We start from the raw sequence: 27829 nt of genomic DNA, 5'->3' as shown, positions 1-27829 counted from the left end.
ATACATACATACTAATATATAAAATTGTAATAGATGCTTTTTAAAGGGCTTTGAATATAAACTAAAGCAGTGTTTGTTAGTGTTTGTCTTCTACATAATGGACTGAATACAAATTTCGTTAATTTTCTTTTAAATACTTTGTAAATTTAGTCTTTTTTAGTTATTCAAAATTGGCTTTTCTTAAATGAAAGCAGAGACTTTATGGAACTAATTGGAGAAATTTAAATTTTAGAAAAATTCACCACTAAGAAAATATTTGAAAAATGTAAAACTATCGTTTTAATTTGAATATTTATGATAAATTCTTCAAATAGAATATTTTTTAAGAAACTCACCATGGTAAGGTGAATTAAAAAATGTCACTATTGGCATTAAACAACATTAATATGCAAAAGGAAAATATTTTTATTTATGCCTTCATGAAATATTCATCGAAAAAAGCATTTTTAAGAAACTCACCACGGTAAGGTGAATTGAAAAATTTCACCACCGGCAGAAAAAAACCTTAGGACCTCATTTTATAAAACGAAACGACAAACGCTCAAAAAAATTTGTATGGAAAAAATTAAAATTTTCAAAAATTTCCCAGTATTCTTCATACAAATTATTTACGTTAACGAAAGTTTCGTTTTATAAAATGAGGGGGTTAGTATGAAATGCAGAATAGGGGCCAATGAATATTTCATCAAATATATCGTTTTTAAGAAACTCACCACGGTAAGGTGAAGTGAAAAAGTTCACCACCGGCAGAAAAAAAACGTTAGTATGCAGAAAGAAGCAATTTAATTTATATCTATATTAACATTTCATCAAATAGAGCATTTTTAAGAAACTCACCACGGAAAGGTGGATTGAAAAAATTTCATCACTGCCATAAATAAGATTAATAAGAAGAAAAAACATTGTAATTTATTCCTTAATGAATATTTCTTTACATATAGCATTTTTTATTAAATTCAACATAGTAAGGTGAATTTAAAAATTTCACCACTAATATCCCACTTTTTTGTGAAACTCACCAAGATCTTGAATATACATCGCTTAAAATGTTATAATAAACTTAAAAAGCTTTTTTAGTTAAACCGAGGTAAAAATCAAAAAGTTTCAATGAATGAGTTTCAAAATTATATTCTGAGGTGAATTTTAAAAATTCCTTGGGAAAGTTTAATACAATTAACAACGTTTTATATCTCTTTAATTATTAATATTCTATTAAATTTCTTGAAGAATAAATTTCTGCTCTCTCATGGCAAATGGTGGTGAATAAATCATATCAAAGTACTTTTTCTACTTAGAAATCAATCCAAAATTTCCACTTTAAAGTCTCCTTAGAGTTTTAGATGGTTGTGTGTTTTTGTTTAAAAGTATGACTTTGTTTTTTTTTAATATTTTTTCATAAACACCTCGCGGTGAATATATAAATAGAATGCCAGTTTATGTATTATTTACAATTTCAGTCTTTCTTTTAATTATAATTATATTCTCAATAGTTAATTATCTTTTTGTTTGTTGTCTTTGTCTAATTTATTTTATATAAAAAAAATACAATTTTGTTTTACCTTAAACAGCTGTTGGTGGTGGCAGTAGGGAGGAATTCGATGATCTTAAATAAGGATTGCCATAAATGGCACTAAAACGTGGATCTACCGCTGAGGCGGGTGTGGCAGTTACCACATGAGTGGCGGTACTTTGATTGCTACAACTACCGTTGGGAGATGAACTCACCACGGAGGCTGTGGTGGATTGTAAACTGGGAAGACCATTCTCCTGACGTATTTCCCGGGAGCCTATAATACTACCAGTTAAACTGCCATTGCCATTCGATGACAAAAAGGTCATGGGTAGACTTTGTTGTTGCTGCTGCTGTTGTTGTTGCAGTTGTTGTTGTATATGATTTTGATGATTGTTTTGTATAATAGTCGAACTGCCATTCGATTTGGTAGAACAAGTGGTGAGATATTGTGGTGGTGGACTATAGTGTGTGGTGTAATCACCATATGGTACATAACCACCCGAGATATCAACTTTGAGATCACTATAATTGGAAGTACGATCACCAGGTTCCATTTTGCAAGAACCAACACCACCATTCTTGGTAATTTGATGCTCACTTATAACATCGGCAGGTGGAAGTTTTGAACGTTTTTTACATTTGAAATATACTACCACTAGAATGGTAATGATCATTAATAGAGCCACAGCTGATATGCCACCCACTATGGTCATTAGCAAAGGAACGCTTTCTGTAGATAAAAAGAAATTTTAAGAAGAAAAAAATGTTAATTAGTAAATTATCAAAAACATTACTTGTGAAAAATCAGTTTTCTAATATTTTCTTTAAAGCCTTAAGTACTGAGGTAACACTTACTTTGTGCCTGTAGATTTATTTCGGCCACATCATTGCCATAATCATTAACCACCGTACAGTTGTATTTGCCATAATGATAAGATTGACTGTCACGTATAATTAAGGTCGATTTCACACCACCCGGTACAGCATCCACTAAAACCGAATAGTCATGACCCAATTCCGAACTGATTTCATGGCCATTAAATGTCCAAGAGACATGACGTGCACGCGGCACCGATGTGGCAAAACACTCAATACGCGCTGTATCACCAATCAAACCGTATTGTGTGCGTGCCGATGAAATGGTGGGTGAACCTTTTAGATAGACATAAGCATCGGCTGAGATCTCAGCATAACCGGGTACATTAGCCTTGCAATAATAACGACCGGCAGTTTCGTTGCTAACACTGAAGGTTAAATTGGGACTGGAGCCTACCACCTTTAAAGAGAAAGAAGTTAAAAAGAAACAATTTAGTAAATTTTTGTTTATAAAAATGCTTGGAAATCTAAAAAAAATATTTTGTATGATTTTCAAATGCTTACCCTATCAATGGGGTGTTGTATCCAAACAATATCGGGTGTAGGATTACCATCAACCTCACAATTCAAAGTAACCAAACTGCCAATATCAGCCTCCATGGAACGAGGTTTTTCTTTGAAGGTGGGACCATCTAGAATAAAAAAAAGTAATGAAAATTAATTACAAATTTTTTACATTTCAGTTTTTAAAGTTTTAATTTTTTTGAAAAGTATTTTTTTATAAAAATTTCTTCCTAAATAATACTTACAGCTAATATCCAAGGTTTCACTGTCCTCACTTTTGCCTATGGAATTTTGAACTTCACATTTAACTATGGCATCATGGAATTTTCTAGTAACATTGCGTATAACCTAAAATTATAAAAAAAAAATATAAAGAAAAAAATTAGAAATTTAAAAACCTCCTTTTCTCTTAAATAAAAAATTAAACCTACCATTTCTGTTTTTTGACCGCCACTAATAGGTTCATCATTTATATACCATTTGTAGCGAACATCACTGGGATTAGCATCTGCTTTACACTCGAGTCTAACTTGAGAATGTTCCAGTATACGTCCATTACCGACAGCACCGCCTATTACATTAACCCTAACTTTGGGAGCATATTTCACTTCTAGTTTTATTTTAACAGAACGATATGTGCGATCGGCGGTATTCTGAGCTTGACATGTAAAAGTGGTATTGTGATGTTCCTTTTTGGGTGTTAGTTTCAGCACTGATTTGGCAGTAAATCTTCTAAGATCTGGTAAAGGTATAATGGTATATTCTATATTATCGGTTATTACGTTGCCAAAGCCATCGATCCAAGTAATTTCTGCAGCCGGTTTACCACCCACCGATACACATTCTATATCAACTTTACGATCTTCGGTGGTGTGTATAACATCACCTTGGATAATTTTTGGTGCCTCTGGTGGTACTAATACCGTTATTTTGGCAAACGTTGATCTCACAGCCGGTTGTCCTTCGGGTCCGGGACTTACTTGACACTGATAGCGGGCATCATCATCTAACATCACTGGATAAATATCTAGAGAATAGTCACCCTCTTCATCACTACCGATCATAGAGTAACGTTCAAACCCAGCCAAATCCCTAGAGGTACCCAAACCAAAGTCATCTTTCGTCCATTGTAAAACACCCTGTTTGTTTATGACTCTACAGGGTAGTGTCACCCGAGCACCCACTACCGCCGTTTGATCTTGCGGTTCCATGGCAAAACGTTGATTTTGAAATTGTGTAAAGAGACTGGAAGATTTGCCATGACAATAAGGCAGCGAGAGAAAACAACACAGCCAGGAAATGATTAGTAGTTTTATGGAGTAAGTATTGCTAGTGCTGCAAGCCATGGTGTTGAGGGAGTTTGAAGAGTGTTTAAAATGATTTAATAGAGATTAAATCAAAAGTTTTGTAAACAAAAAATAAATCTGCAATGAGAAGAATAATAAAATAAAATGGATTAATGATATGTTTATGAATTAGTGAAGTTAAGAATACAAAATCAAACAATTATAGTGAGTTCCATGAACTAGAACTGAATTGAAACGGAACTAGAACTGAATTGGAACTGAACTAGAACTGAACTAGAACTGAACTAGAACTGAACTAGAACTGAACTAGAACTGAACTAGAACTGAACTAGAACTGAACTAGAACTGAACTAGAACTGAACTAGAACTGAACTAGAACTGAACTAGAACTGAACTAGAACTGAACTAGAACTGAACTAGAACTGAACTAGAATTGAACTAGAACTGAACTAGAATTGAATTGGAATTAAACTAAGTAGAAGTTCAGTTATATACATATATAGTTTCTTCACATTCAAAGATCTTCCCTTTGTAGTTTGAGTACTAAACCTTTAGAAGAAAAACATTTAAATTTCAAGAACCTTTTCTTATCATCTGATAACAGTAAGTAATTCGGTGTTTTCCCACAAAAGAAAAGTAATTTAAGTGAGTTTTACATTAAAGCAATATTTTGTAAAAGTACATATTTTGGTAGATTTTTTTAATACTTCTTTAGAACTTGCCACAATAATTTAAAATAACAAATCTACCAAAAAAAAAAGAACTTTATCACAACTTTATAGCTTTTTGTTGTTGTGCTAGATATCTAATACAAGTAGCACATTACAACTAATACCGGCAGGGCATACTTAAACCTACCTGTTCTACTGGCTAAGTGCTGCAGCATGTTGGGACCCCCCCAAAACAAAAATGAAATATTTAATGGTAAAAAAAAAAAAAAAATAAAACAACAAATTATTTTAATGAATTGTTAAATTACAATTTGTGCGGCATTTTGGTCACAAATTGTTAAGAAAAGAAAATTTCTTTTAACACAAAAAAATAAAAGTTTTTTTATACATTTTTGATTCTTTATATTTTTTCTATAAATTACAAGCAGTGTAATGTAATGTATTGTATTGTTGTATACAACTTAAGTATAATGTTATTGTTTGTTTAGTTAACGTATTAAGTTTGTATTTATTTGTATTGTTTGTTCATAATATACCGGAGATGGAATGCGTGTAGTAACTACTTCATACATACTGCCTACATAAATAGTAAATTTCATTAAGTTTTCTATTAAGTTGAAGAAGAATTCTATGTAAGTAAGAAACTTTTATCTACAGGTGTTTTATACATATTTTTCTCACGCATTACATTTATAGCTTTTTTTTTTGTTTTGTTTTTACGTTGTAGTTGGGTTTTTTTCTTTGTGTGGTTTGTTGTTTGTAAATCGGTCGATTGAAAGAAATTTTCTCCCAATTTATTTTTTATTTTGACTCACACTTGTTTAGAGGCACAATTACGATTTTAGGTTACACGTAGACAAACACTAAAAAGTTAAGAAATTTAGACGTTCGGAGTCGACTATGAGATACACTTTAGATTTTCGTTAGTTATATAGAGTTTTGCCTTAAAGAGAATTTGATTATGAAAGTATTTTAAAAATGTTAATTAGGTTTTGTTTAAGTTAGTTATGAAGAATTTTTATAATCCTTATAATTGCAATTATGCTTTGTCACTGATTTTCGAAAGACTGTTACCAACACTAGCTTAAATGAATAATACTACCAACGCCAAAGTAGTGTAGGGTATAACACTCAAACAATCAAGATTTTCTAAATAATTTGAGAAAATAATGAAAATACAATTTACAAACAAAACAAATAGTACTTTATGTGTACTAAATATTAGTAATACTAACTATTTTGTATTTGGCCATTACACTCAATGAAAAAAAATTAAAGTTAATTATAAAAATTATATATAAAATTATGATAATTATAAAAATTATAAACAAAACTTTAATATATGACATTGAAATGTGTGAAAAAAGTCAACAGAGCCTAAATGAACAAAATTAAATGAAATTAAAAAGTACTTTAGAAAAAGGTTAACAACACCCTTTCTTAAAAAATTATTGCCAACTTAATAACAAGTTTAATTGAAATCTCTTAACTATTTAATTTCTTTTAGTGTAATTTCAATTCCCCAGTATATGCATACTACCATCAATTGCTAACTTTAATTATGAAGGGAAAGAAATGTATCTAAATCTATAGTTAATTGAAGATACATAAAGATATACAACTATAGACTCAAGTTAACTATACAAATACCAATAGTAAAATATTTAGCTAATGTTTATATTAATTCCAACATTCTCATGAAACTTGGGAAGGGGACTAAATTAAACATCTTCAATAATAAATACCAAACCAGCAAATACAAACAAATAAATTCACTTAGTTAGACGGACCGAAAGACATATTCAAATAGATAGATACATACATTCAGTTGCTAGAATTGTACGACAACAAAAAATTTTACTCGATTAAAGCCACATTATTAGTGGGCTTCCGTTTCTTAAAGTAATAAAAACACACACTTACATACATATACATCCATACAAAAAAAATCTTAAAGAAATTAAATTTGTAATATAAATAAAAGACAGAAACAAAACTTGAGAGAAACAAGTGTTTCTGGGGTTTTTAACTGAAAATTTGTTATTTCCGTTTGATTTGCTGCTATTGCCTGTGGAGTTTAAAAAAATTTGGTTTTTACTACTACCTTTGCCAACAAACATCAGCCAGCAGCCACTCATCTCAACATTCATTCATTCATACCAAACCCGTCACTCATTCAGTAAGCTAAACAGCCATCTTAACATCCATCTATCCATCTAACTTACCTATCCATTCATTTATTTTTCCATGTATTTATTTATGTATTTTTGTATTTATTTAATGTTTTTTTGTTGTTGTTTAAAAATGTTGCTATTTATCCCCTCTCTTTCTGGTTTTAATTTTCATTAAAAAATTTAAAAATTTTCTTTGGTTTTGGTGAAAAGTTATGTTCAAATTATATTTTTCAGTTCTTTAACAAATTTTATATGATTGCTAAGATAATAAACATTATAAAAAACAACTGCAACAGCAGCAATAAAATAATTTTCTCTTTATTTTAATGAATTGTTTTAATTAAAATATTTTATTAATTGTTTAAGAAATAAAAAAAAAACTTGCACTTTTATTTGTAACAACTTTCATATGTGACAGGAAATGAGAAAAATTTGTTGTAATTTAATAATTATAATGAAATGTTGGTGACCAGTATTAATATAAGTTTTTAGTATAGGGCAACATGTTGTGACACTTATAGAAGCATGTATATAAACATTAATACAAGGATGAGAGGATAGTGAACCTAAAAAAGTTTTTATTATATAATTTGAAATAAAAAAACAAGATGTTAACTAACTAATTAACTAAGTAATTAACTAACAAACGTACTTCCTACCTACCTAACTAAGAGTATAGGGCAACATGTTGCAACACTTATGTAAGCATGTGTATAAACATTAATAAAAGGATGAGAGGAGAATGAACCTAAAAAAGTTATTATATAATTTGAAATAAAAACGAAGATAAACCAACTAACTTTTATTCCATTTAGTTTTAAAACTATCTTTATTTCCATCAAAAGTTCAGCAACTTTTACTATCAGCTTAAAAGTCCTGTTCCAGCAACATGTTGCCAAGAATACATTACATTTATATAAGTTTTGTGTATATTCTTTTTCTATACATTTCCTTTACAAAATAGATTCTAAACCTAGCAACATGCAAAATGTTGCTAAGCCTGATTTAATCTCAATAAAATGTTGACAAGTTCTAAAAATGTTATTTCTTTTAACCATCAACTTAAAAATGTTGCCTTTTTTTCTTGACATAAAACTAAAAAATAAAAATTGTTAACATTTTCTTTACCCTTATATACACTTTATTTTCTAAAAATATTGATAATTTGTAACACTTTAAAATCTTGCCTATACCGGTTTTTTTCTTTGGCATAAAAATTAAAAAATAGAAATTGTTAAAATTTTCTTTGCCCTTAAGTACTCTTTATAGATACGTATGCTATATATGACTCTTAAGTATTTCTTTATCTAAGAACACCCAAGAACTATTTGATTTTTTTTAATATCCAATAACAAGAATAGTATGTTGGTTTTAAATCCGATTATAACTAATTATGAGACACATGTACAATGAAGAATAGTAAAATGATTTTTTTAGGTTTTATTTTTTATAAAATTTCTACAGGCTTTGACATTTCAAAGTGATGAATTACAAGGGTTCATAGTTTTATACCTTTCTCTCCCCATAGATGGTCATTGTCGGAAAAAAAAACTATTTTATGATTTTGAAATAGTAATTGCTATCCATAGAAGATATAGGTTGACTGCAATTGTTAAAAATCCCTAAGAAAAGTAGGTCCTGTTGAGAGTGCTCTTTATGTCGATGCTTGTTTTAAACTAGAATTAAAAAACTGCTAGTAAATAGTAAGTTTTAGTTTGTCCGATTATATAAAAAAAGTCATTGAACAAAAAAGATTAAAAACTTTTCAAAAGCCTGTCTGTCTGTCTGCCTGTACAGATACATATGCACAACATTGTATATAAACAAAGTTTTTTTTCAATTGGTAATTTTTATTTTCTACAGAAAAACTTTAGACTGAAAACAGGTAATTAGATCATATTGCTGTCAAACACATTTTTTTAAGAATTTTTTTTATTTGTAACTGTATTTTTTTAAAATTGTTTCTGTTTTTTTTTGTAATTTAAAAGCTGATTATTTAAAGTATTTTTATTATGATGGGGGAAAAATTATACACATATAAGTGGTCTTTATATTTTTTCCATTGAATTTTTATTGATTTTTCTTGTTATAGTTTCTATTAGACCCCGACCTCTACCCTTATTATTTAAAAAGCTAAACAAGAGAACAGAGAAAAGAAAACATTTTTCATCAAAAAGTATTATAATGTTTTATAATACTTTTTTTCTATATAGAATATAAAATGATATGAAAAATTGTAAAAAAAAAAATACAACAACTAAAAATAATGAAAATATTGAAGCGTGAATATATGTATAAATGTTTGTAGTTATTTATTCGTTTATTATATTTTGTTTTCTTATATATGAAACTTCTTATTTGTTTGTTTTTCATAAATTTTCTGCTGTTTTTATATATTTTCCGATAAATACACTTGTTTCCATACATACACACATACATATGTATGTTTATTTTGTTGTAAAAAGGCGCCAGCTATATGTATGTATGTATGTATGTTTGACAACATGACTTTTTTTGTTGTTGTGTTTTTGCTGGCTATTTGGGCGGTTGGGGGTTAGTAGAGTAATATTAGAGGGTTTGGTAATGTAATAGCACCCACCACTCATACCCTAAATCTTTATATCTTGCACACAATGGGACACCCACTAAATACTTTGAAATAAAAATAGAAAATGTAAACAATAAATAATCAATTTGAAAGACAAGTCATAACGAATTATTAGAACTTTGGCCTTAAAGTTTTCAAAATGTGAGTATATTTTGAATCAAAATGATCTAATTTTGATTAAAAATCAAACAAATTTTGAAATCAGTTTATAAAATTTTAACACAAAGTTAACTATGCCGATGTCTCAACTTGTCTTTGACAATGCCAGTAGGGTGCTTGAGTCCAAAAAGAATGAATACTAACTAAAAAACACTAACTATTTTTATGATTTAAATTACTATGAGTGGTGGGGTGTTAGCAGGAGGGTTGTAAAAACATTTACTGCCAATATATGTTTATATGTTTGTATATATATAGACCAAGTATTTGTTATGGTTAGTAAAAGAAAAAAAAACTAGTGGTTAATGCAAGTGGCCCAAAGAAAACAAAACGAAAATACGGATGTGTGACTCATACTTAAAATGATTTGTTACAATAATGGTAAACAACAGCAAATAAAAAAAAAAATATACAATACAAAAATATAAAAAAAATACATTTTCCCATGAAAACCAATACCACCACCCTTAAACCTTAAAAAACCCCTCTTCCCTTTCGATAAAAAAAGTAAAAACAATATGCCCTTTAAAAAAAAAAATCATTTTATATTGAAATTTTTATAAAGACCAAGACAGGAAATTTGTAGACATTTATTATGTTTCATTTTAGTTATATTTTTCTTCACTTGTTTTTGATGTCGTTGTTAACAAGGCCAAAAAGTAGAGTCCTCTATATTAAAGATTTTCCAGTGAACAAATTTTTATTTAAGAGGGTGTTAAAATTGTTGTATAATAAACCCCCAGTCAACACTCTAACCCCCTCTCGGCTCAACCGCTAAAATTTTATTATTATTATTTTTTCTTAGTTGTTTGTTTATGAGAAATAAACTTGGATGCAATAATTTTAATCCGACAAAATAAGAATATAAAATTTTGTATAGAAAATTATTATATTCATAGATAAATTTTGTTATTTGTTTGTTTGTTTTTCTTAAAAATATATATGTATGGCCCCAACCCTAGAAATTTTATACTTTGTTGGTAAGAAATGATGTAAGCATTTGATAAATACATAATGTTTATCATTATGCTAGAGTTTTTCTATTTAAAATTGGTCCAGGGAAAATGCCATTAAATATTGACAACAATATGACAACTTGAAGTTTTATCTTTAACTATTACTTTGCTTAACCCTTAAAGAAACAGATGGGGTAAGAAAGACTCTAAAGAAAGAGTTAAAGAAACAAATAACAATTATTCTCATTGGGCTTGCAAATGAGAGCTTAAAGCAATCTATAAAAACTTTAAATATAAAAGTTGTTTGAAAACTTTATTAATAAAAGCTTTATGGAAAATGTTCAAATAAAAGCTTTTTAAGAAATAGCTTTTATAAAACTTTTTAAATAAATTATTTATAAATTACAACCTTTTTAATAAAAGCTTTTTGCAAAATGTTCAAATAAATGCTTTTTTAAAAATTTTTTAAATAATAGATTTTATAAAACGTTTGAAATAAAATCCTTATAAATTACAACCTTTTCAAAAGCATTTTAAAAGCTTTTAGCATTACAGTTCTTTTAAAAACATTGCTAGGATCAACGTATAGATTATTCTATTTTATATTTTAAAAATTATGATTTTAAATCAAAAGCCTTTTGAAAATGGTATAAATAAAAAAAATCTTTTTTAAATAAAAGCTTTTTGTAACCCCTTTAAACAAAACCTTTTTAAGAACTATTAAAATCAAAGATTTTTAAACAAATTTAATTAAAGAGCTTTAACACGTTTTTTAAATACTCTTTAAATAAAAGCTCTTAAAGTACTTTTAAAATGATAGCTTTTAAAAAAAACTATACAGCTTTTTTAAATGCTTTATTAAGTTAATAAAGAGCAAACATTTTATTCATGCTTTGGGTTTTAAGGCTTTACATCAAACCCATTTCTAATAAAAAAAAGCTTTTTTAAAACTTTATAAATATATATTAAAAGAGCTTTAATTTAATTAGTTTTTAAAATGCTATTTATATACCCTAAACATGAAAGCTTAACAATTAGTAGCTTTTTATAAAAATTTTGATATAACAGCAATTTTAAAAGCTTTATTTAGTTACAACATGAAGGCTGTTTTTAATAATATGAAATAAATGAAACGTTTTGAGCTTTTCTAACAAACTTTCTGCAATAACCATCAGTTAAAGAGAAAAGCTTTATATATTTATATAAAAAGCTTTAAATATAAACTTATTTTACAAAATAAATTTATGCCTTTACTAAAGGATTAAAACTCGAACTTTTCTTTACGAAAATCATTGTAAAACACATTCTCTTTGACTACATCATATTTTGCGTCAAATCGTTTAGGATTTTATTCGCCTTCATCTTAGAGTTTTTTTTTTCTGTTTTTTGGGGACTATTTTAACATGACACAAACACTTGCTTATGAAAATGTTTAACAATATCCTTTTAATGTTATTACAAGTGTGTCCTTGTCGCCAGCTTTGTCAATGTCTAAAATCGAAAGAAGGCAGCATGCAAAACAAACAAAATGTTACAAAAATGTAATACAAAAAAAACCGTCGCCAACGTTCTTCTTAATACGGAAAACATAATCAAAAGATGATAATGATGATGGCGACGCTGTTAAGATAGAAACAATTTATATATTGCCAAGATATAGTTAAATGTTGCTTATGATGTTGGTTGATGACGACGCTGGCAATGTTGACAACAAAAGAAAGCTTCCTTTTTTTTCTTATTTATTTTAAGTTTCAAACGTTAAAGGAGAAAGACTTCCTATAGATTTTCCCTTAAAATTATGTGAAAAATGTGTATTTTTCGTGGAGTTTAAAGCTGTTGTCAGCCTGGCTGGCTGCATGTTTTGTATGTCCGTCTGTTAGCCTGTTTATTGTCAGCTCCTTAGCTATAGCAGAGTTCTAAAGCTGTTGTTATAAATTATTATATATTTTTTAGAAAAAAAAATAAACCCCCTCAAAAATAGAAATCCTTCCAAATATTATGACAATATTCACACTTTCTAACAGTTTCAATGTTTTTCTCAGTTTCTTAATATTAAATCAAATATTTTTTTAAACGAAATATATCTAAACCACTTTGCAAACCAATTTATATGTTTGTATGTCTTTATGTCATAGAGTCGTTGGCTGTTTGTATTAAGTAAAGAAAAATATTCGTTTTTATTGGAGAAATAATTGCCTTAAAAGATATTAAAAGAAAAATTATGACCAAAATTATTAAACTAAGAAAAAAATGTGTATTAATAAATTGTTTTCTTTTTTTTACAAAACAAAATGAAAAATAACAACAGAAAAACAATAAATTATTATTAATTTTCAAGATAATTTGTTTAGTTAGCAAACACTTCAACAAAAACAACAAAAAATATTAATATTTTTTAAGGTGGAGCAATGAAGGACTATTATATTACAAAATTTTAAACTCAAAAGCTTTTGTGTTTTGTAGGTACATATTAAGAAAATATACATACATATATATTAATCTTTTTAAGCTTTTAGCTTGGAATAAAAGCTTTATTTTTAAAATTTTTTAAATATTAGACATTATTTAAAAAGCGTTTAAAATAAAAATATTTTAACTCTAATAAATATAAAAATTTAATACAAAAGATTTTTGTAAACGTTTTTAAAGCTTTATATTTTAAGTTTCTTAAAAGCTTTGTAAATAAATTAAATCTTATTAAAGCTTTGTAAATAACATTTTTGTTGCTTTCGCAAATAAAATCTCTAAATAAAAGATTTTTATGACTTATAAATATGTTTAAGGGTTTATAAATAAAAATATAAAATTTTCTTAAGTTTTGTAAATTAAAGCTTTTTTAAAGCTTGCTTTTTAAAACTATTATAAATCAAAGCTTCAAAAACTTAAAGCTTGTTTGTTAAAGACTTCTTAAAATAAAGCTTTTAACAGTGTTTAGTTGAGAGAACTATACCCAAATAAAGCTGTTTAAATAACATTTTGTTTTTGCAAACATAAAGCTTGGAAAAAAATTTTTTCACACAAAATCTAAAAAAATAATTAATTTATATTTAATTTATTAATCTTTTTTTTTAATATTAAAGCGACAACAAAAACATTTAATTATCATTTAAACGTTTCAATTTTCAAACCAAACCAATTTAGGACTTGCAGCAGCTTTTTAATTGAATTTTATATCTGTTTTTTGTTAATTTGTTTGTGTTTTTGGTCTGTATTGATAAACTTGCTCTATTAATATATGTATATTTGTTTATGGCTTATCCGACAATTATGGTCAAGATTAAGCGCCATAATTTTTATTTTGTTTTTTTAGTTTTTATTAGTATTTTTTTTTTTTTTGAATTCGTACGACGAATAAATGTCTTTTAAATTTATGATTTTAAAACTATTGAGAAAAAACTGTTAAATAATCAGATTATTTATTAAGTTTAGCTGTTATTGGAGCTTTTTTTCATAAATAAATTTTATTGTTTATATGTATGTATATAGATAACATAGTATGTGTTATTGTTTATTGAAAGATCAGAGGAAACATTATGACAGTTAAATTGTTGTTTGTTGAGCTGCTGCAATAGTAGTTAAACATACAAATTAAAGACCGTTTTTAAGCGCTACATTTAAGATGGAGTATTTTGAACATCTAGAGCAGTGAACGGCAAAAACAGGCTTAAAAAATATTATATAGAATTTCATAGTTTACTTAAAAGTTTAAAAAGCTTTTGTTGGTTTTTTGTATCTTAAATGTGTAGTAATATGTGGCTTTTTAGGTCATGTTACTGTAAGCAGCTTTAAGCACAGTTCCTGCCTGTTTCTCAGCTTTATTTCGTCTGGGGTGTATTTAAGCTTGTTACAGAAAAAAGCTTTTATTATAATAAACTTGTTAGTTGTATACATAAAATATTGTTTAAAAAGCTTTTATTGGTTATTTGTATATTAAATGTGTAGGCTTTTTTAAAGAAATGTATGGCTTTTTAGATCATATTACTCTAAACAGCTTAAGTACGGTTCCTGCCTGTTTCTCAGCTTTGTTTCGTCTGAGGTGAATTTAAGCTTGTTACAGAAAAAAGCTTTTATTATAATAAACTTGTTAGTTGTAGACATAAAATATTGTTTAAAATTCCAAAAATTTTAGTAACAGTTTATGTAAAGTAAAGCTTTAAAGGCTAAAGGCTATCTATGCTTTACGTTTTCTTTGTTTTTTTTTATTCAAAAGCTTATTTATTAAACAAAATTTCTCATTTATTTTTTATGAACACTTTTATTACTTAAAGCATTTAAAAACATTTAATTTATTTGTTTATAACTCTTCTAATTAACATTCAAATTTCTATCGGTATTGGGATATACATATAATAGTTAAAGTTAAATTTAACACTTGATTAGCTAAAATCTTTTTGATTTTACTTTTTATATTTTCATATTTCCTGCTTTAACATATGCTGCATATAAAGGCAGTTTCTTGCAATCCTTTAGCATATGCTTTAGTTTTTATAGCCATTAGCTTTCTTAACCATTTAGTTTATAACTCTTCTAATTAACTTTATATACTCTAATTTGCAGGTGTAGTGTTAAATAATTTTTATGATTTTTTTATAATACGTTGTGTGTTTTTATTTACCAACTAATCATAAAAAACAATTTTAAATGTAAATGAAATTCACACTTTTTTTTTACTTTTCGTTTGTTGTAGAGGTAGTCATAGAAATAATAATAAAAAATAAATAAATAATATTAAAATTAAACAAAGATTTCTATTACAACCTACGTATAAGCATATTTTTGTTTTTTTTTTTTTTAGATATTTGTTTAAAATAAAACAACATGTTTGACCTGTCTGTCTGTCTGTTCTGTCCGTCCATCCCAGTGTCATTTTGTCATTTAGTGTGTGCTGGTCTTTTGTTCACTTTTATTTTATTAGTTAAAACTAAACAATTTTTTCGAAAAAAACCTTAGACCAAATATTGAGTGGGCGTTTTTCAAACTTAAAAAACTAACATTGACGCTTTTTTTTTGAATTTCGTACGATTCATCGTTAGTTATAAAGGAAAATGTAGCAATACTAACAATATTTTATATATTAAAGTTTTAATTTATGTGTTATAAACTGGTATAAAGTTTTTTTTATTAAGTTTTTATTATATATATATTTTTTGTTGTTTGTTGCTAATAGTTGTACACTTTAAATAATTAAGTATAGAAACAAGATTGTCTGTAGACTAACGGCGCCAATTGTTGTTATGGTCCAGTTTTTTTTATTTTTTTTCATTGTTCAATATTTTATTGTAATTTCGTTTTATAGAAAATGTTGTTTGTTTAGAAGTATTGGCATGTTTTATTATAAAACTTAATAGACTTTTATTTAGCCTTAATATAGGCTATAGTTTTTATTATAATTTTAATACTTCTAAAAAGTTAAGTGTAAAATTAACAAATTTTTTAATACTACATGATCACAATAAAAGTAAAAATTTATTTAAATATAGTTTTACTCAACTGTACAAAAATTTGTACTTAACACCTTAATGTAGGCTATATTTTTTATAAAATTTAATAATTGTTATTGCTACTTATTCTTTCATACATAATGTAGATAGATAGTAATTTTTTTTATAAAGTTAAGTTTTGTTATCCTGCTGTTTATTTAAATATTCCACCATTATAAACTTATAAAGTATTTATAAGCTGTAAACAAATTTTATTTATTTATTAAAGTCATAAATTTGTTTTATTAAGCCAAAAACTATGCTTCATTTATTACGAAAATTAAACCCTTAATATAGTTAAAACATTTTATTTAAGTAATAAATTCTCTTACCAGGTGTCTTTGACCCTGTTGGAATAGATAATCAGTTTATATAATGTTTATATTGTTATGACGGGAGGAGGGGGGTTTAAATATACCTTAAATTTGGAAATTCGTAAAATTGTGAAAGTACAAATGTTCAAGATGATATTAATATTGTAAAATAACTAAACATTTGTTGGCATTCGACTGTTTGAGTTTAATTTTAAATCCTTTTTAAATGATCCTAAAAATATGCAATGAAAAGTAAAGAAACGCCACTCCTAAGAAGATAACTACAGAAACATTATATAATGTTTACTTATGTAAGGAAGTGAGCTATAAAAACTGGGTAATGACTTGTAAATTTAACCACTTATCTATTAATATACTACTGCATATAGTTCTCATTACAGAGCAGCACCTAGTAATGTGTTATATAATTAGTTTCTAATTCATTAGTCAGCTTCTGCCTGAAGGTAAAAAAGCTTTTTTTACCCGATTTACATTGACTGATTTTTCTAATTACTTGTAAGCGATTGTGTTAAGTACTTAACATTAACGACATCACCATGATGAAATAACCCAACGAAAACTCGGTATTGAGTTGTACTTACATAACCACTTACTTATCGTCTGGATTACTTTGAAGTACTCGAGTAATTACTTTCTTTTAATCTGTTATAGAAGTACTTCATTTCCTGCTTTATTTATTTTGTTTGCACATTCTATTTAATTGCGTGTTAAGAGTTTTTGTTTTCAAAAAAGAAAACAACATTAACTTAGTATTTGAAAACCATTATTTGATGCGCAATAAAATAGCTAAGCAATGGTATAGTGAGTCGAGAATTTAGCTAACAAGCTGAAGTCCCTGAATCGTGTTCTCACTGGCTCTTTATTATTATTAATTTTTTATTATTATTAACAGAACAACTTACTCAACAACGTTTTTGTAAGTACTTTTTTAACTTTATATTTATAAGCGAGCGCAGCAGTACTTGCCTCCAATATTATTACACTGTTAAGTGAAGTGAAAAGGTTCTTTTTTAGCATTTTAACTCATTACTTTTCGATGAAAGTTTTTTTCTGGGAATGACTTATAATGCTATTGCTTAACTGTTAATAAAAGTTTTTGCTGAGTATGTATACATATTTGCATTAATTATGAAAACTGGTCAATGGTTATTATGCGATTGAATTCTGTACATTTGCATATCAGTGACCGATTTCAAACAATTTTAATTGACATTGTTGCAAACAGTAAGCTGCACGGATTAATTATGAACTGGTCAATGGTTATTGTGTGATCGAATTCTATAGATTGAAATGTCGGTACCCGATTTCAAGAAATGTACAATGAAATCTAAGCTGGATCCTCTTTCAACGCTTTCTAGGAAAAAGGCTTCAAATGTACGAGACCAAATCTAATCCTACTTATGGACTAGGTAAATGGCAGTGTAATTAATTCTAAATCTTAAGCATTCTTACTACTGGTTAATGGTCATATAAAATATAATATTTATATGTAAACTTATTTACCTAAAATTTTAACAAAACAAAACCTAAAAGTATGCAATATTTATAACTTTATTTTTAAGCCTATTTACCCTCTATAAGCAATAATATTTCATTAAGCTAACAAGTATACCTTTTAAAAAATTTGAAATACTTATATTTTTCGTAAATTGGGTAACAAACAAGACGTAAAAGACTTTTACTAAAAGTTAAGAAAAAAATTTAAATACTTAAAAATCCAGTCTGATACCCTTTTAAAATTTTTTTCTCGTTTTTTTTTTAGAAACTTAATTTAAATTTTTAAAAATTATAATACATACAATATAATTTTTCAGTTATGGTTTTTTTATAACTAAATATTACAGGCTGGGGATTTTAATTTTATCATCACCCTTAAGTCTTTAGCAGAAACAGAAAAAAACTGCTGAATTATTAAAGGCTCCCCATTTAAAAGTTTTTTGTTTTACTTTTGGTTTTTTGAAGTATAAAAGGAAGTTTTAATTTTTAGTTTCTCTTTCTTTAACATTTCTTTAAAGCTTTTTTTTGTTGTTGTTTGCCACTTCTAGTAATTTAATACAAGTTTTAATACCAGTCTAACCCTTTTCTTTCGGTACTACTTGTCTTTAATCATAATTTTTTTTACATCGTATAGCTAACATGTGTTTTATAGGGTCTGAGTTGAGTAAGTGTATGTAATTGTTTTAGTGTATGTGTGTTAATTTAAGTGGCACTACATAAGTATTAATTTTCTTTTCAATATGATTTGGTTTTTTACCTTAATTTTGTTTTAGCAACAGATTCTCCCCAAAAACAAAAAAAAAAAAAAAAATACAAAGAATCTTAAAAAAAAAACTGTATTTGTAATTGTAGCTAGTCATTTGTATCTATAGGATACAGACATTGGTCACTTGGTATGCAACTACATAATATTCTTTACAATAATATATCAATCACTAGTCGAGCTCAGGTGTTCAACAAAACTTGATTTTAGTTTAATTATGTATAACGCCAGGAAAAATCAAGTTAAAAACTGGATTGTTTTTAGACTCTTTTTAATTTTACGTTTTTAACCATTAACCAAAAGGGGGGACCCTTGTTTTATTTTCATAACTTACGGAAAGTGTTTCTGGTAGTGAAAAGTATGTTGTTGTGTGCAGAAAACATTAACCCTTATATGGCTATACATAGGTAAGTAAGTTGGCTTGTATATCATTAAAGGATTAATTATTATTATGGCTTTTGATGTTTTGTTGCTAGCCTTGTATTTTGTTTTTGTAGGCAAAGTCAAACAGTTCAGGCGTACAGGTCCTTTGTAGTCAAGGATTTTTGTTAATTTTTTTTCTTTTTTTTTGCAGGCTTAACAACATTTAATTTAATGATCTGTTTTATTGCCTATATAGTGAAAAAAAACTAAACTCGTTTTTGTGTTTCTTTTCTTTTTTTTAATTTCTTAATGAGTTTTATCGAAATATATAAAAAAAAGGATATTTTTATGACTTTTAATTTACTCCTTCTTCCCTGTTTTAGCTATTGTTTCTTCCTACTTTTTGCAAATTATAATGGAAGCTTAATTAATATCCTAGCAATAGTATTATTATGTATATATTTTCTGATTGAAATTTCTGTAAGAAAACATTAAGACTATTAAAATTTTTATTAGTTCATTTGGCCCAACTTACTACAGCCCACGCCATTTAGCCTAAAAGCTTACTATAAAAAAATATAGTCTCTAAATAAACTGTTATAACCTCTATAGGGAAAAGTACTTTTTTTTAGCTATAAAACTACTAAGTAAGGTTTCAGCCCATTTGCTGGTAATAGGGTTTGATTGATTTTTAACTTCTTAAACATTAAGTAGTGTAGGGATACACATGCATTATGCTTGATGTTTAAGGAATATAAAAAATGTACTCTAGTAATACTTTTTTCTATTTTAAGCAAAAGTACTTTATTTGGAAAAGTAACTAAAGAACATAGTACTAAAAGGTTATGATACTAAAAGACTCTGGAAAAACTCTCCTATTTTCATTACTTCTTTAATAGAATTTTAATTAATTATTTTAACATTATGCTGTTATTGAAGGCAAGTACTTCTACGCTCGCTTATAAATAGGTAGTTAAAGAAGTACTTGTAATTATGCTTACAAAAAAGTTGTTGAGTAAGTTGTTTATAAGTTGTTATATTTTTTGTAAAATAAAATGCTTAAAGAGTAATCAACTTAAATGTGTAAACAAAAGGCAAAGGCTATAGTAAAATACTTCTATATCAGATTAAAACAAATTCATCACTCAAGTACTTTAAAGTAATGCAGACGGTAAGTAGTAGTCATTGAAAAGTAAGTGGTTTTTGGAAGTATAACTCATTAACGAGCTTTTGCTGGGGAGTAAACGTTTGTCAATTAAAATGTACTGTCAATATGGTAACAGGCGTGTATATTTCTTTTTCTACCTATGTACTTTTTGGTTTAAGTACTTTTTAGCTAAGATACTTTTAAAGTAAGAGTACTTTAAAAGGAGGACTTTTAGATAAAGTACACTTTTAGAAATGTACCTTTCAAAAAAGTACCAAATATGGGTTTCTAGTTAAAGTGCTTTTTTTAAAATTTGATTTAAATCAGCAAAACTTATTAATCAGACAGCTTTTTAAAAAGCTTATTAGGGGTTTTTAATTCCTTTTTAAATAATGAAATTGTCTATAATATTACAAAAATATGCCTTAAATTATGCTACATTTTATTTACAAAAAAATACCCCCTAATATAGGCTAATCAAATGAAAACAATTTTGTCATCATAGTATTCACTACATATTTTTGTTTTTTTATAATATTTTTTTTAAATTATTAACTTTTATGCTTTACACTATTATTACGAATTAATCTACTGTTAAACACTGTATAATTTTAAATCCAATAGCAAATTTCACAGAACACATAATTTTCCATAAATGTAGACATAAAAAAGCCGACTAATTTTATAGCTGAAATGATATATTTATATAGTAATTATGAAAAATCATAGCCTATTTTAAGGCGTTTAGCCATAAATACCATGTTTAACAAACAAGTTAATGAAATGGAAACATTTACAAGAAAGAGAAAGAAAAAAGGGAATATTGAATTCAAGTTTTTATAAAAGCATACAGAATCTTGCTTTTAAAATTAAAGAAAAAATAAAGCATATTTTTAGGAGTATTAAAATATTTTTGTAAAGATTTGCCTTTAACATATTTACTTATATGTATAAATTCTTTTGTTTAACTTTTCATTTCAAAAAAAAAAAAAGAAAGAAAAACTAAAAAAACTTTCTTCTACTACCCCCCCACACCACAACAGCAACAATTCCTTAACTCCTTGTTAAACAAACAATACTTAAAGTTCATAATTATTGTTTTCTCTTGAACTTTTTCTTTATTTTCTTGCGAATAGTGGAAACAATTCATAGACATTTAGCACACACAATACAATTGTTTTTATGCTTGTCCTTGGAAACAAAACGTTTTTACCTGGCTGTGTTGGAGCAAATGTATATAAACAAAAAAACAAGTACAAAACATACAAAAAAAATCCATAAATGAACAGAAAACCCCTGGAAATCACGCATGTTACAATACATTAGTACATATTTTTCTTTATTTTCAATTTTTTTTGGTTTTAGTTTTTTTCCTATTTCCATTTAAATCAAACACATGTCACACGCCACACTCAACTACTAACTCTCATAATGAGATTCATCATCGTTATTATCATCGGTTTTATGTTAAACTTCTATACTAGTGTGATAATGATGTTATTTCTCTCTCTAAATGTGTTTTTCGCCATCATGGGGACATGGTTGCTGATAATGATATACAGCGAATGTCAAACCAGTATTTATGTATGAATATGTATAAAGAGAATTTTGCAATAGAGTTAAACATTTCATGACGTTGAGAAAAAATGTCAAGTGGATTCTTTAATTATCGGGAAAAAGTAATGTCTTTGACATTCTAAACGTCAATGTTGTAAAGCAGAGCATGATGGACAGACAAGTAATTGAAATAATGCATAATTTAAATTGTTTAAGTGTTGATTTTTTGTTTTTCAGAGAGAGTGAGATGAGTGATAGTCAGTGATTCTTAGAAGTCCTTTTGTAATGTAATATGTTCCTTATTGGGGAAATGGTTTAAAATTACTTTAACTAAAATTCATTGAATATTTTCCTTGGCTATATATATTGTGTTTTATTTTAATTTTGTTTTCTTGTTTTCTGGCTGCTTAATTTTAACAATATCTTCTTAAATCAACTCATTCATATACATATTTATTTTTATTCGTTTTTTTTTTGTAAGAAAAAAAAAATGAACATTTTGATTGACACCATACAAAGATGTTGACGATGATGATGAGTTAAATATTGACATCGAGTGTATGGTATAAAAAAATGATAAAAAAAATTGTACATGAATTCAAAAGATTTTTATAAATTTGTTTTGAAAATATAAATTAAATGTATCATGTCAAACAGAATGTATGCTGATGTTAAAAATTCTCTCATTTTTTTGCTTTTAAATGAAAGAAAAAATCTGTCAACCCAATAAACATTAACATTTAAATATGATTTAAAAGGAAATTTTGAAAGCAACATGTTGCTGGCAACATTACATTAAAATATACATTTCAAAAATACTATTTGTTCTAATTTAAACGTTGTAGCTAAAACTGTAAAAATGTTATATAATGTTTTTTCGCCACATGTTGCTAATGTTATATAAACACAAAAATTGTAAGCAAAATTATTCGCAACATGTTGAAAGCATTATAATTTAAAAATTTTCCTGTTTTAGGAAATGTTTGCATTAATTTAAATTTTGTGTTTGTGTTACATTTTTTCCTTTTAAAAACTCTTTTGCCGAGAAGTAATTTAAAAAAGATTTTTGACGTTATATGCAATTTGTTGCTAGCAACATAACCTTGAAATTTAAATACATTTTAAACAGACTATATGCTCTAGTTTAAACGTTGCAGCTAAAACAATAAAAATATTATACTTATTAAGAATAAAATTGTTAACAAAATTATCAACAACATGTTGCTGGCATTATAACTTTGAAATTGTCATGTTTAACGAAATGTTTACAGCAGTTTAAACTTCATGTTTGTTTTAACTTAAAACTAAAAAAAGTTAACACAATAAATTTTGAATGTTTTTACGAACATGTTGCGGTTGCTCTAAGAAAAATTTTGCTAAACTATTAAAAAATAGTATTTTGACATGATTTTTTAGAGCATTTGAAAAGCAACATGATGCTGACATTATTGTTGTTAAAACTTTGTTTACTTTATTTCGAAAAAGCTTTTCAGAAAATTGAAAATTAAAACAAACAAATTAATCAAAATTGTTAGCAACATGTCAACTTGACACTGTAATTGTAAAATAATTAGCAAAACACACTTTAATGAAATGTTTAATTAGGAGAACTTTTTAAAACTTAATTACACAATTATCAAAGAGAAATTATTGTAAAATTTATAGGCATTATGTTGCTAACAACATGTTGCTGACATTAATTGTCATTAAGTTGAAGTAAGGATTAATAATGTTAAATTTATTAAGTTTAACATTAAAGAAAGTTGCTTAAACATTAAAAAACTTTTGTTTTAAATAACAACAAATTAACAGCAACATGTTGCTGGCTTCATTGTCTATAGAAATCATTTATATTTTTAATGAAATTGTAAATGAAAATATATTCCAACTTAATTGAAATGATTTAAAAAATGAGAGGGTAAGTTATTTTATTTTTTATAACAACAAGTGTTTTAAAATTTAATTTAACCAAAAAAAAAAAAAAAATAAAAAAGGATTTTCGCCTTTCTCGTCCTTTTTTTTTTTGACAATTTAATACAAGTAATTTGTTTACTGGTACGTTTTAAGCAGACATAAAGTCATAAAATATGTAACGTTTTCATTTGAATTGTTTATTTAAAAAAATTGTTTTTTTAAAAAGCATTTTTATTTATTTTTTGAATTTTATTATTAACATCCAACAGATGACTGTCATCTGTTGGTTATACAAACATTTTGTAAGAGTAGAGCAAAAAAAAGTATTGTAGTGTTTTATTTACTGCTTTTCATAAAAAAATCTTCCTTATTAAAGTCTCAGTATCTGTATTGTTGTATACACATGTTACTAAGGTGACAACCAGAAAACATGAAGAGAAAAAAAATTTGAATGAAATAATAAAAAAAAAACATTTACAAAATAAACTTTAAGTCTGCCACTATGACAGCAGCTACAATTTACCATAAAGAAAATAAAGAAACAAAATTTCAATTTTATTATTTTGTTGCCAAATTGTTGCATGTTGCTAACTTTACAGTTCACTTGTAAGGAAATCCATACAGAAACATATGTATAAACGGTTTCACATGTAAATGTTTTTGTTCCTTTTTTTGTTACAGTATGTCTTACAATTTACTGGTCCAAAAGTCAAAAGCAAAATTTATATACATATTTTTTTGTATTCAAAAATTTTTTCTTGTTCATTTATTTGTTCATATTTATCTTGCAAATTGTTTTTTTTTTGTTGAACTTTTTTTTTAAATTTTTCTTTATATTTGTTTTTTTTTCTTTTTGTAATGTACATTGTACAACACACATACATACATACATACATACATACATACATACATACATACATACATACATACATACATACATACATACATACATACATACAAGCCGAAAAATTTTTCCAATTTTTCTTATTGTTTATCAGTACAAAAGAAAAAGGTAAACTTCAACAAACTTGAAAATAAAAGTTTTTTAAAATTAAATTTGGTTAAGTAAGATAAATAAATTTATGTTAAAAACAAAATCTTAGTGGAAAATTTTTAGGTGAAATAGATTTCTTTTAAAGTAATTATTTTAAAGCTAAGCATTTTTTAACAACAATTTTTAAGGCAAATGTTGCAATATTGAAGAGATATGTATACCTTCAATTTGAATTTTCAAAATTTATAAGATCGACATTTAGCTGCAACTTAACAGGCATAAAAAATACTTTTTACATTTAAGAAAATTTTACTTCGACATCATTTTAAATAAATTAAGAAGATTTTTCTTCAATCCTTTAAAAAAACTTTGAAAAAGTCAACCTTTAACCAAATCGCAAGATCAACTACATATACACTAAAAAGTACGTTCGTAAGTTGAAACGATTTAGTTCAATTTGAAATAAGTAGAAATCGGGATTGATCCAAATATCCAAGGATCACCTCAAATATAAATTATAGGTTTTAAAGTTTTTTTTTTTTAAATTACAAGATCAGTAGCTGCAACTATACAGACATAAAGAAATAGTTTCTACATTTAACAAAATTTTTCTTTTCTTCGACATAATTCTTAATAAGTTAAAAAGATTCTTCTTCACTCCCTTGAAAAAAAGTGGAAAAAGTCAACCTTTAACAAAATCGCAAGATCGATAAGATCAGCTACATACACGTAAAAAAGTACTTTCTGCAAGTACCTTTCGACATCTTTCTTAATAAGTTAAATCAATTACTGTTCAATCTTATTTGGAAAAAGCAGAAATCAGGATTGATCCAAATATCAAGATTAATGATCGAAGGACCACATCAAATATAAATCATTTATTTGAAAGTATTTTTTTCAAAATTAGCAAGATCGGGTTTAAGCTGCAACTAAATAGACAGAAAAATACTTTCTACATTTAAGACAAATTTTCTTTTCTTTGACATCATTCTTAATAAGTTAAATAGATTCTTCTTCAATCACTTTAACATAAGTTGAAAACGTCAACCTTTATCAAAATCGCAAGATCGACAAGATCAACTACAAAGACAAGTACTTTCTGCAAGTACCTTTTGACATAATTTCTAATAAGTTGAAACGATTACTATTCAGGCCAACATATAATATGTAGATTATGGGATTGATCCCAAGATCATATTATATTTTTAAACAATTTTTTAAAATTAAAAAAAAAATAATAATAATTATAATTCCAAATGATTTTATGATCCACAACATTTTGCGATCAAGTTAAAAATATAGTAATAGATCAGTTGAATCCATATACGATCCATAGCGAATGATGAAATCAACAACTAGAAGCAACTAGAAGAGGCGGCTTGAGAATCAAACAGATTTCAAAATGTTTTTGTACTTAAAACTCCCTCCTCCTAAGTATGATTTCAATAATTGGTAATGAATGAAGGTTTTAGTTTAATCCCATTAGATATAATGGGATTATTCTTACATAAAGTAGTTCAAAACGGCGCGATTTTTAAAGAACACCTCCCGGCATGATGAGACTGAATTCATTTTGAAATCGAGTTATTCAAGAACTAAGAATTTTTCTTGATGCAAAAGCCTTTCGGAGTGCGATTCTTATTTAAAACAGTTCGAAACGGCCTAAGCTTTAAAGAACATCTCCCAAAATGAGGTAACTGAATTAATTTTGAAATCGAATTTTTTAAAAGCTAAGAATTTGATTCAAAAATAGCTTTTGTTGCTTCAAAAGCACTTCAAAGCGAATATTCGATATGATGAAGGCAATCTGAGGTTCAAGATCAATCAGGAATTGGTAATTTAAACAGGAATACAATCCAACTATTAAATGTATAAGTCTCCAGTTCATTATAAAAACAACTTTTAGAGAGGACCAAAGAACCGGGACCGTAACTCCGCTTTCGTATATAGAGCTCATGTTACGGACAAGATCGTTAAAGAATCTGTTGACCTGGATTTATTATTTCAGAAAACTTAAAACTAGCTTAGGTGGTTTTGAATATTGTGGATTTTTAAGATCCTAATTTAACCCATTACAGGCTAATAAACATACATACATATATCTTTTGCTGGGTTATACTTTACAAAAACTTTTCCTTTAACTTGTTTCATGGTTCTAGACTCATACCACAAAGCACATCTCTAGACTAAAGCCTTAAATTCTCAGGAGGAAATTTGAAATTTAAAAAGAAATGCTTTTTCATTCATTCACTAGCAACAACACAGGAAATAATAAATTATTGTAAGAGTTTGAGTGTAAATGTAATTGTGTACTATATAGCTGCTGCATCATACAAACAAACAAACATACATATGTATATATACAATATCAATCGCTTTTTTATACCCCAAGGATTTTAAATTTATTTTTCTTTAAAAAAATTTTTGTTTTATACTTTAGTAAGTAAATAGTCTGGCAAGAGTTTAGTGTCAAATTTATACTAAAGAACAATTTAACCTAAAAATAGATTAAACAATTTCTTTTTGTTGCTTAAACACAAATGGGAATAATTTAGTTGTTGTTTTATAAACAATTTGGTTTGTTTAAATTTATGTTTTTCTTTTGGTAGATTTGTTTAAATTCCTGGAAACAAAAACTACTTTAATTTATATTCCCCCAGGAGTTAAATAGTCTTAGTATATATTTTATATTTAGTTAGTTATTTTTGTTAAATTAAACTTACATTTTGTTTCTTTTTTATTTTTGTTAAAAATAATAAAAAGAAATTAGTGTTTGTTATCCGAATAAAGGCTGCATTTTTATAACGAAATCCATAGAAATATGTTTAAGTTGAAGTGTGTTGAAGAGGAAATTGTTGTTGGTATAAAATAACTCCTAATTGTTGTTTTATAAGTGTTTTTTTTTGTCTTAGTATGTGTTAAAATTTTAGAAGTTTTAATAACACTTAATTAAAAGGTTATATTTTGATAGTTTTTGAATTTTTATTAAAAATTTAAATATTATTTTGTAT

General features: G+C 26.6%; 1 protein-coding gene across 1 annotated transcript; it reads right to left on the bottom strand.

The window, feature by feature from the left end:
* Window positions 1-546: 546 nt before the first annotated feature.
* LOC111677530 (irregular chiasm C-roughest protein) lies at window positions 547-27829 on the bottom strand. Its single transcript, XM_046945385.1, has 6 exons — window positions 27542-27829; window positions 3325-4317; window positions 3139-3241; window positions 2894-3021; window positions 2369-2789; window positions 547-2243 (listed from the first exon to the last, which is right to left on the bottom strand). The coding sequence occupies exons 2-6, from the start codon at window positions 4237-4239 to the stop codon at window positions 1561-1563; spliced, it is 2250 nt and encodes a 749-aa protein (XP_046801341.1). The 5' UTR covers window positions 4240-4317; window positions 27542-27829; the 3' UTR covers window positions 547-1560.

This window comes from Lucilia cuprina, chromosome 3 (genome assembly GCF_022045245.1).
Source record: "Lucilia cuprina isolate Lc7/37 chromosome 3, ASM2204524v1, whole genome shotgun sequence".
NCBI lineage: Eukaryota > Metazoa > Arthropoda > Insecta > Diptera > Calliphoridae > Lucilia > Lucilia cuprina.
This window is presented reverse-complemented; position numbering and strand designations above follow the sequence as displayed.

Coding starts and splice junctions, on each gene's coding strand:
- LOC111677530 (XM_046945385.1), bottom strand. CDS start 4,239: ATGGCTTGCAGCACTAGCAATACTTACTCCATAAAACTACTAATCATT. Junction 3,242..3,324: donor GCGGTCAAAAAACAGAAATG/GTAGGTTTAATT, acceptor TTATAATTTTAG/GTTATACGCAATGTTACTAG. Junction 2,244..2,368: donor AATAAATCTACAGGCACAAA/GTAAGTGTTACC, acceptor TTTTATCTACAG/AAAGCGTTCCTTTGCTAATG.